This window comes from Arachis hypogaea, chromosome 4, assembly GCF_003086295.3.
Source record: "Arachis hypogaea cultivar Tifrunner chromosome 4, arahy.Tifrunner.gnm2.J5K5, whole genome shotgun sequence".
NCBI classification, from domain to species: Eukaryota; Viridiplantae; Streptophyta; class Magnoliopsida; order Fabales; family Fabaceae; genus Arachis; species Arachis hypogaea.
In genome coordinates this window covers 5,773,400-5,784,344 of record NC_092039.1, presented here as the reverse complement: position 1 = coordinate 5,784,344, position 10,945 = coordinate 5,773,400, and the positions used below count along the sequence as shown (strand labels likewise).

The 10,945-nt window shown below is 34.4% G+C and overlaps 1 protein-coding gene and 1 long non-coding RNA gene across 6 annotated transcripts; both read left to right on the top strand.

The window, feature by feature from the left end:
* The first annotated feature begins 1,453 nt into the window (after positions 1–1,453).
* On the top strand, positions 1,454–4,206 carry LOC112794540 (uncharacterized). Its single transcript, XR_011880579.1, has 3 exons — positions 1,454–1,611; positions 1,815–2,590; positions 3,322–4,206. It is a non-coding gene; the product is annotated as an uncharacterized lncRNA (long non-coding RNA).
* Positions 4,207–5,895: 1,689 nt separating this feature from the next.
* LOC112795984 (zinc finger BED domain-containing protein RICESLEEPER 2-like) lies at positions 5,896–10,346 on the top strand. 5 transcript variants are annotated; one of them, XM_025838214.2, is made up of 6 exons: positions 6,010–6,395; positions 6,758–6,800; positions 8,352–8,384; positions 8,855–9,388; positions 9,622–9,853; positions 10,005–10,346. In XM_025838214.2, the coding sequence occupies exons 1-5, from the start codon at positions 6,376–6,378 to the stop codon at positions 9,760–9,762; spliced, it is 771 nt and encodes a 256-aa protein (XP_025693999.1). In that variant the 5' UTR covers positions 6,010–6,375; the 3' UTR covers positions 9,763–9,853; positions 10,005–10,346. The 5 variants fall into 5 exon arrangements, with proteins under 5 accessions (XP_025694000.1, XP_072089995.1, XP_025693999.1 ...); XM_025838215.2 differs by lacking the exon at positions 8,352–8,384 and having other exon boundaries at positions 5,896–6,395; XM_072233893.1 differs by having other exon boundaries at positions 6,017–6,395; positions 8,855–9,853.
* Positions 10,347–10,945: the final 599 nt, after the last annotated feature.

Below are 10,945 nucleotides of genomic sequence, written 5' to 3'. Positions count from 1 at the left end.
TTTTCTTTCATGCTTCACCAAGCACCTTTAGTCTTCGAGATTCGTCACTCACAAGCTTTGAGTTTATTGTAAATGATTTTATTGTATAAATAAGGAAAAAATAAGAAATTTTAGTTGTGCATTATTTATTTGTATTTTTGTCTGTGGTATAGATGTGTGATATAACTGGAAAATGTTTTGCATCATGGAGCAGTTGAGGGATGAATGGGATACGGAAATTTCAAAGTCAGCGACTTTATGGAAGTTCAAGCGTGTGGGGATGGAGTATTGGTAATGCAGGAGTGGTTTTGTGGTGAATAGGTCTTATCATTTGAATGGATAGAGGAGTTTCTGATTAGGGATCAGTACTCAGTAGTTCGTGAAAGTGTAGCATTCCTCCAAATTAGGAAGTTATATAGATGCACATGAAGTCAACATAGGTGGGTCGGGGATTTGGTTTCAATTTCTGAATTTATGTTATGCAAATGTGAATATGCGATGGATATCATACATTGACGAACAGTATCTGGGTGATAGCTGTATTCATGTACTTGTACTACAATACTAGTATCTTCAATTGAGTCTCCATTTTTGAATTCAGATTCAGTCATCAACCATGCACATTAATCAATTTAACATGAGAGCATTTTAGAGCGTCAGTGCAAGAGGGATTACTTTTGATATCCCATAAGAATTCAAATAGAGTCCTTTTAGGGTAGGCTGGCTGCAAGGCAGTGTGAAATCTTAAAGGCTAAAGCTTCCTGGCTCATCAGTATAAGGTAGTTCCGTTAGGTTTCTCCATATGGGCAGACATTCCTTGGCCGAGGGTCATCCCTGACACCCAGCATCTCCCAATGGCTACCTCTCCCCTCCTATATGACTATTAGGGCCTCTAGTGATGCCCTATTTAACCATTCTATACATGATTAAATTTGTGTAGCATCTCTGAGCTTTTGTGAATGAAAAAAAAAGTGTTAAATTGAGTTTTCTGTGTTGATGACACCTTTTGTATCTCTCTATTATATATAAAAAAAAGGCATATCAGGCATTTGTATTAAATTCTGTTTTATAGTCCACTAAGTTAGGGAAGTGTATCAGATATCTAGTTGATAAGAAGGGATGATGATCATGATTATAAACTTCTTTAGGTGAAATTCAATATTCACACCAAATAAAGTGGCTAAATTAATGGGAAATAATCAAGTTCCTTGGCAGATCTGTAGGTTACTAATGGAGAAGAAGTAATGATAATGATAGTGACAACAAGAGAGTTGATGTAATAAGTAAATAGCAAATGAGATCAAATACCAAAATATTTAAGGCTCTTTTGCAGAATTTAATTTCGTTCAACGGGAATCACCGATTCAGTTCACTTGAATTTTCTTTTACCCCCTGATATTTTGTTAGTGATAGGACATAGTGTGATAAGCGTATTGAGTTGTATGCTTTATATGTATAGAGAAGTATATTTTATGCATTTACTTTGCAGGTGTCATCTTCTGGCTACACGTGATTTTCACATTGTCTTCCAATCAGGTGAAATCTTATTGAAGAGCTATGCAGAAGGATACTAGTACCAGTGCCCCGTCATCTACTGGTGCCAAGATTAGGCACCGAAAACGCTCAACCGAGGTTATTTGTTTAAACCTTGATTTCTCACTGTAAACCATATTTGCATAAAATATTGGAGAGTGAAAAATTGTCAAGATACTAATTGAAAAAAACCAAATGATTGGAAGCAATATCTGACTTCTTTTCAATCCCAGTGGTATCTATCTGGGCAAATTTTTCTCTGCTATTTGAGGTGATTTGGTTTTCATTGTCTTTAATCTCAGGCTGTTCCAGAAGTTACCAAAGCAAATGGAGGCCAGTTGCTTGTTGATGACAAAAGCAAATAGAAGTCCATGTCAATCCGTGCATACTCATCCTTTTGGATGATTGGTGGATTTGCATTAATCATCTGTGAATATTAATAAAGCACTCATGCATAGCCAAGTTTACTATGTCTTCTTGTTTGCAGCATCTAAGGTAGATCCTCTGCATCTAAAGTACTTCAGTTTTGCTGGTCGTGTTATTGCATTAGCTTTAATGCATAAGGTGCAAGTGGGTATTGTTTTTGACCGTTTGTTTTTCAAGCAATTGGCTGGAAAGTCTGTTACTTTAGAAGATATACAGGCGGCAGATCCTTACTTGTACAGTAGCTGCAAGCAAATATTGGAGATGGATGCTGATTTCATTGATTCAGATGCTTTAGGACTGACGTTTGTGAGAGAGGTGGATGAATTAGGACACAGGAAAGTGGTTGAACTTTGCTCTGGTGGGAAAAACCTTGTAGTGAATAGTAAGAACAGGGAGAAGTATGTTTCTCTTCTCATTCAAAATTATTTTGAGACATCGATATCTGAGCAGGTATCACATTTTGCCAAGGGTTTTTGGTGATATCCTTTCTAACTCAAGGCAACAGCCGTTCTTCTTTAAAAGTTTAGAGCTTGAAGACCTTGATTGGATGCTCCATGGGAGCGAAAGTACTATTTCTGTCGAAGATTGGAAGGCGCATACTGAGTATAATGGCTATAAAGAGACTGACTGTCAAATATCATGGTTTTGGGAGGTATTAATGATACTGGCTTTCTGGAACTAACATGTCTTTACATCCTCTCTGCTCCACTCTCTCCTCTCCCTTTTTGTTAACTTTTTCTTTTGTGAATGTAATTTTACTTCCCCATTTTGAAGAACTTGGAGCAACAGTTGAGTTGTTTCCGAATGACCTCATGGTTTTAGGTTCAAGCCATGAAATCAGCCACTGATACAACTATGAATTTATGATACAACTTCTTCTATTTTGTTAGCTAACTCTCTTCATTTAGTCCTGATATCTTCAATTTTTTAGGTGCTACCTAACTCCCTCCTTGAATCTCTCAGATTAACATATGCATTCTTCCGAAATTTCTAATGTTCAGCGCATGCTGAGAACACCTCTTTCTACACACTACTCTTTTACATAATAGCCACTTACTGGTACCAATTCTAGAGTACATATCACACTCACTCAGATGTCTCCCTTCAGTTCATTTGCCCCCAAATACTATGATTTTAAAATATTTAACTTTAATCATAATTGGTGATGCTTTGTTTAAAGAAAAAAGAAAAAAAAGTACTTCTATAGTTTGGCCACTGTACTTTTGTGAAGCCATATGCTAATGAATTGCATTGTTTTCATATTCTTTCCAGTTTGAGCTATACTGTATGATTATTTAATATTTATAAATTTTTCTATTTGGATCATGAATTGCAGAAATACAATAAATCTAACATTATATTCCGTCCAAAAAAATTTGGCAGATTGTTGGTAGAATGCCAGCAGAACAAAGGAAAATTCTTCTGTTCTTTTGGACATCCGTGAAATATCTGCCAGTTGAAGGTTTCCGTGGTTTAGCTTCCCGTCTATACATTTACAGGTCTATGGAAACTGAAGACCGCCTTCCTTCATCGCACACATGCTTTTACAGGCTGTGTTCCCGCCATATTCATCCAAGGCTGTCATGCAAGATCGCCTTAGAACCATCACTCAAGGACACATCGGTTGCAGTTTCGGTACCTGGTGAGAATACATTTGCAATTTGGGGCTACAAGTGGTTTTCATTTTGACTGCACAGAAAAGTATCACTGCTCTGCTTTGCACAGTTATAGCATCATTGTTTCATCTATCCTTGAATTGGATAATGTGAGAAGGTTCTGTAGTTCTGTTTCCCGAATCAATTCAGGGTTGGAATGTCATTGCTGCTCTGTCAAATGTTTATATCGGGGTCTAGTGTCAAAAATAAAAACAGGATTAAAAAAGAAAATTTCATTATATTGGTGGTGATGTGGTCATTGTTCTGGTAAATAGGTGTTGGTCTTGGTTCATCTTCCCCGGTGACATGTAAGTTTGGACAAAATCATGTTCAAGGGGCAACTCTTCCTCCTTTTAATCTATTAGGAGTTTGAGAATTTCTAACATTCTCACTATTTAATCTATTTATGGGTTTATGCATTCTCGTCTACTCCAGCCAAGGCAACCCACAGGAGAGAAACTGCACTTGTTTCAGTGACAGAAAATCATTAGATGTCAAGGGATTAAATATGGGTTTACATTAGATTTTAGATATTCCTATCTGGTTGGTATGAATACTTCTAGATGAGTTTAGGGAAAAAGAAGAAAGAATGGAAATTCAGTTATTTTCTTCATACTTTTATGTAGCAGTTTATAATACTTGGGAGTTGGGGAGTCTTTTGGCTTCTTTCTTCTAATTTATTTATTGGTAATTTTGCTAAATAGTTACATTCGGTTTTTCGCCAACTTTTCAAGAATGTTTTGTTGAGTAAATTGATTCTTTTGTTTAATATCCTCTTGCTGCACTTAATTTGTGGAAGTTCCGCGTCTTTGATTTAGAAAAGTCCTTTCTTTCACCCAATGACACACGAAATTATTATATAGATCGGTGTATTCTACTGTGACTATAATATCTCTAAGGACCATTAAATAATTTCATAATAAAATATGTTTTTTAAATTTTTTCAATAACTATTAAATAGTTATTTTTTAAATTTAATTACAAATTAACTCCATATACTTTATTTAATTATAAAAATTATTTTTTATTTTATAAATAATTATTTTATCATAAATTTATCATATTTATTAACAATCAAGAACAAAAACAATAATAAATTAGTTTTTTCATTGATCCTAATAAATTATTTTGCCGTTCCAATTGATTAAAAGATTATATTTGATCCGTGACGTTTGTGATGAACCATAAAATCGTGTTTGATTGAAAACCAATCGATTGGATTACAGTTTACCACTAAACAATCGATTAAAAATTGCAAGGAAGCATAGTTTTTGCATAAATCAATCGATTGGTCATATTAACCAATCGATTGAACGATGAAGATATAGTGGATATTAAATAGACGGATAAAAAAATAAAAAAATTTGGATATTGAGTAGATGGATGTTCCAAAGAAAAACAATGAAATTTTTTATAACAAAGAAAATTATACACGATTTCAATGGTGGAATTGAATAATTGGTGATGAATTATTCACCAATTTATAATGTTAATATTAAGGAAAAGATAAGATTAGAGTATCTAAATCAAAATAAAATCGCAAAAATTGAACATAGAATTTTAAAGATAAGATAGATGCATAACAAGATAATTTCTAAAAACGATAACAAGATTGAAATAGGCGTAGTACACATTTCAATAGATTGGGTAGCACACTTCAATCGATTGAATTTAGCAAATCCATATTATTTTGGTGAATTCAATCGATTGTTACAATAATCGATTGAATTGTAAGACCTCAGCTTGTTTTGAAGCATTCAATCGATTGGAAATTCTAAACAATCGATTGAATTATACAAAATTCACATTTAACTCATCGTTCAATCGATTGGTTAATATGACCAATCGATTGATTTATGCGAAAACCACGCTTCCTTACAATTTTTAATCGATTGTTTAGTGGTAAACTGTAATCCAATCGATTGGTTTTCAATCAAACATGATTTTATGGTTCATCACGAACATCACGGATCAAATATAATCTTTTAATTGATTGGAATGGCCAAAAAAATTTATTAGCATCAATAGAAGATCTAATTCGTTATTGTTTTTGTTCCTGATTGTTAATAAACATGATAGATTTATGATAAAATAATTATTTATAAAATAAAAAATAGTTTTTATAATTAAATAAAGTATATTGGGTTAATTTGTAATTAAATTTAAAAAAGAACTATTTAGCAGTTATTAAAAAAATTTAAAAAATATATTTTGTTATGGGACTATTTAATGATACAAACGATTTGGAATCACCGAATCTGATGGCGAGACTGAAATTAAAAGAAAAACATGTGTCTAAGAATGGACAAAAAGAAATCAAAATTTTAGATTTTAAACCAAATCATTAAAAAAATCAGTTTTAAACCAAAATAAATTCAAATCAAATTATATTTATTTTATAATTTAATTTTTAATCCAATCCATTTAAATGATTTTAAATCTAGATCCAAATTAAGATTTCAAAAAAACCCTAATTCTGAATTTCTGATTCGGGAACCAGTTCTACCTTAAGTCGCACAAATTCTGAAATCCAGTTCCTCTTCTCCTTCGCCTATTCTCCTTCGACCGGGTAGTCTCCGCCGCAGCCGGCACCGGAGCAAGCAACTGGCACCGGCACCCTATTGTCTCATTCAAGATTCAACGTTGAACGGGCCTCACCTCTGTTTCTCTTCTTCTGCCTTTGGTCTTCTCCGCCGTCGTCTTCACCGTCGCCGATCGCCGTCACAGGTGTGGGCTTCCGGTTCTTTTGCCTTCCATTCGCCTCTGCTCGTGCTTCTTGCCTATGGGTCACAGCCTCACACGGTTAGTACCACCCATTTCTCCTTCTTCTTACTATAAAGTTGTAGTTCCAACAAAGTGAGTTCACTGGGTTGTGTTGGTTTTCTAAAATATTCTTATTGTGTGTGAAAGACTTACCCGTGTAAATTTTAGGGTTTCTACTTTCATTCATTTTCAAGAGGGCTGGACAGTCAGTTCACCCTTGAGTGAATTTGAGATCACCATGTTTGTTTTTTTTCTAAAAATCATAGGTGGCTATGAATCTTGAAACAGGCAGAAAAAGAACGTGCGACAATGATGCTTCTGAATCTAACTTTTCCTGAAGTTTAAAATTGATATGCTAAATATTTAGTTATTTACTGATGCAAATTTTTTAATGCTCACAGGGATTGCTCAGCAGGGTTGGGATCCTCTTCGGGTGCTGCTGAGGTAGATATCTCTGGTTATCCTTCTGTTCTGTTCATCGTTATTTGAGTAATGAAGCAGCTATTAATTGGTAATATTGTGATGTGATTGCTTGCTTCTACTCTTTGTTGTTAGTTTCAAGATTTAATAGTGGTTCTTAATGTATATTATTGCCTCTAAGTAGCACCATTTTGGCCTGGTATCAATACCAAGAATCTTGCTACATACTTTATAGATGGGAAGCTAATGATATTTTATATTGAATTCTGTATTTTTGGCTTGCATTTCCATGAACATGAGTGGTATTGGTCTTCCAACATAATATCTCTTTGGCTTTATAAATTAGCCATGATTTGTGAGTCTTTACATTGAGATCATAAAATGTCATAGGCAATCGTACATGGCATATATACTGCAAATGTATAATGTTATCCCTATGGTGATGCTCCTAAACAGTCCCTTTTGATAGCAAATGTATAATGTATAATGTTATCCCTAAACGGTCTCTTTTGATAGCAAAATCCACTTAGAACCTATAATAGTCTTATTGCTTGGGAACTTAACTAAATCTCATGTCTTACATCTATAACAGTCTTATTGCTTGAAATTAGCAATTATGTAACATAAATAGTAGTGGGGGACAGATTCATATCTGGTGTGGTGTTTTCAGTTGAAGTAGGAGTTGTGAATATAAAAGTCTGCAGTTTACTTGAAAATTTACCAAATAGCACTTCAAATGGTGACTTAAACTCTAAAGCATAACTAGCTATAACAAAACTACTCTAACTATTGATTTGTGATTTAGAAAGCTTCCTTCTTGATGTGCTACATTCTTCTCTGATTAAATATGGATAGTGACATTGTTTTTTCTGTATGCTTTTAGATTTTAGAATACTTTAATGTGATTTTTTTCTATTAAGAGGGAATGAATTGCTTCCACCAATCCTACCCTTCATAGGTTTGAACATTGTTTGCTTGTGTGAAAATTTACTACGTTATTGCAAAATTGCTGAAATTGTTGCTGGAACTGGGCTGTTTTGATGAGAAACTGGGCTGGAATGTTTTACTTTTATGTGGTTGCTAATTTGTGCCGTCCAATGATGTTTTCGGAGAGATCCAATGGCTGTTGGGTGTCTTGGTTAAGATGGGTTGAAAAGAATGTGGAGGCGGTTAATTCTGTTGACCTTATTTCCTGTAGTTTAGGACTATGATTCTTCGATTTTACGAATTTCATTTATAAGTATTTCTCTAATATCAGAGTTAATAGCTAGTTGGGATTTTAGCTATTTCCTTCAGAGTTTGATCCCTTTTGGCTTGAATTTTACGCTCAGGAATTTATGTTTCCAGAGAAGCTTTGCATCGATCCAAGAAAATAGTCACTTTCTTTTATTAGTTGTGGATATTTTGGGAAAATATTGTAAATATCAATTAGTAAGTATGCCAAATTTTTCTTCGAACCTAGTAGCCAGTTTGTAAAACAGAATTAATTTTGCAGAGGTTATTAACTATTATGCTTTTCGTTAGCCCTGGTTATTTGTAACACTTTTTTTTATTTGTTTCTATGTTTTCACTTAGCAAACGGATTCAAGAAGGCAGGGTATTAGAGAGGTGGGGTCCACGTACAAGTGGCTTTATGATTTGTGTGATGATAGTAGAATGGAGCAAAACTAGCTTACTAACTAGATTGGCTCTTGACTTGAATGGCTAGCAAAATATTTTAGTATTTTTTGCTTAGACTGTTTAAGTTTATGTGAAATAGCCTCATAATCCATGTACATATATCTCTTTGCAAATATAATGTTATTTTCATAAAATGCAAGACACTAAGTTGGTACAATCAGTTGTTTGTCTCTCTTTGGGCTGTGTATAGTTTATGAATCTTGCTGAAATCATTCTTAATATGAAGTTTTAATTTCATAATCTTTGGGCCGTGTTTTTCTTTGCGAGATATATGAACATGGATTAGTTTATGAATCATGCTGAAGTTTATTGGCGGCTATTTCTTTGGATTAGTGTGTGTTAATTTTAGCATGTTTGGCACCATGTTTTTAGTTATGTACACCTTGTTTTATATGCAGAGCAAGATGACTGAAAACAGTAATATTGAAGCAGCAGGGATGTCCGCTAGCACTCAACCATCTTCTCCACTGTCAGGTGTTCGTAAGGATCGGTCAGCTGTCTGGGATCATTTTGATGTAGAGAATGATACCGAGAAGAAGGCTAAATGCAAATATTGTGGTAGCTTAATACAATATTGGAATGGAACCAGCTCAATGGGTGGTCATTTGAGAAGATGCAAGCAAAATCCTAATAATGATTCGAACAAAAGAAAAATAACGACCACACCGACTATAGATGAGCATGGTGCTTTAAATTCACCCAGTGCTTCCAAATTTGACCAAGAGGAGGCTCAAAGGGCACTTGTGGAAATGTTTATTGGGGAAGAGCTACCATTTCGCTTCGTTGAAAGCCCGAAATTCCGAAGATTTGTGCATGCCCTACAAGCAACATTCAAAGTTCCTTCACAGACTACATTAGCACGTGACATTGGAGCTCTTAATGCTGAAGAGAAGATGAAGTTGCAAGATTTTCTCTCGGCAAATTGTGGTAGAGTATGTCTAACCACTAACACTTGGACTTCAATTCAAAATTTTACTTATATGAGTTTGACAGCACACTTTGTTGATTTGGATTGGAAATTACATAAAAAAATAGTTAATATTTGTCAAATATTTTTTCCCGGATTTTTGAAATGTATTGTCAAATATTTTTTTCCGGTTCTTGGATTACAAGAGGAACTTAGGATTACTACTATCGAACTTTCTTTGTTATCTTATTGACTCAGGAACAAAAGTCATCCGGTAAAGATGTACACGGGACTGCTTCTAAAAGTAATGCATCTGCAAAAGGTTCGGCCCCACCACCGCCATCATCATCATCGTCAAAAGCCTGGGACTTCCACTTCAGCTTCTGGACCTGTGAGTGAAGAAGAAATCAGAGCTGTGTTTAAGCAAAAGACTCGAGTGACCACACAGGATCTTGTAGCTAAATTTAAGGCAAGACTAAGATGTAAAGAGGTAAGCTCTGCTTCTGCTAATATGCCTTTACCCTCGTTTTAAACTGATATATTTGCTTGATTATTCCTATAATACATCTGTGAAGTTATATTGGACTGTTGGTATTCTCCCCGGTTCAGTTTTTGAAGGTTTCTGCCTCTTCTATGTGCAGGATAAGGATGCATTTGCAGAGATCCTGAAAAGAATATCTAAAATACAGAGAAATCCAACTTCAAATAGACCCAGTTATGTTATCCTGAGAGATAAGTGAAAATCAACTGCCCCACCTATTGAATGTGGTTGATGATGTAGCATTCAAACGGAAAAAATGGATCCAGTTCTGTTGTCCTGAGAGATGGCTGTAAATGTTTTATCCCAATAATTGGCTGCGACTGATGATGCAGCTTCATATAGAAAACAAAAGAACAGTTGATACTTAATATGCCTTGTATATTCTTGACATTTTGGACATCATTATGACTGGTTTTCTATCAATTAAGTTTTTTCTAATCTATTTTTGGTCATAACACAAGCACACGCACCATTCACTGTCACACGCTGCACAAGGGTTCTCTCCAGGCACTGCTACGAAGTTTTAAAAAAATAATAAATCAGAAAACATAATTTTTTTTATTAGAATTGCCTCCATACCCATTTACCAGGTTTCCATTCTTCTCTTCATATGTAGTTGATGAAGCAGGAGAATTTGCTAGCAAAATAGGGACAAAGAAAAAATCAGAAATTATTTACTCACTGGACTGCCTTATTCTGCTATATAATTCCATTGGGTTTTCGAATCCGAACTCTGCATTCTTTAGGTTTAGGAGTATTAGCGCCAAAATAACAACGGATATATAATTCCCTTTCTCGTCACGCCAACTTTTAATTGGTCAACAGTTTAAAAAATTTTTATGTTGCAAATGTATCAAAGTTAAATTCATTATAAAATGAGAAAAGCATTTGTATTTTTTTTTTACATAATATTTACTATTTGAAACAAAATGCAACCAACAAAAGTAGAACAAACAGAATCAGCGGACTTTGTAAAATTCACAAATTAGAGAACACACAGAAATTCTGTAAGCACAGGTAACCAATTTAATCATTCATAAA

Bases quoted from the DNA above. Each gene is read 5' to 3' on its own strand.
- LOC112795984 (XM_072233893.1), top strand. From the start codon at position 6,376: ATGGGTCACAGCCTCACACG. The intron at 6,396-6,757 runs GTTAGTACCACC...TAATGCTCACAG, and splicing joins ATGGGTCACAGCCTCACACG to GGATTGCTCAGCAGGGTTGG. The intron at 6,801-8,351 runs GTAGATATCTCT...GTTTTCACTTAG, and splicing joins CCTCTTCGGGTGCTGCTGAG to CAAACGGATTCAAGAAGGCA.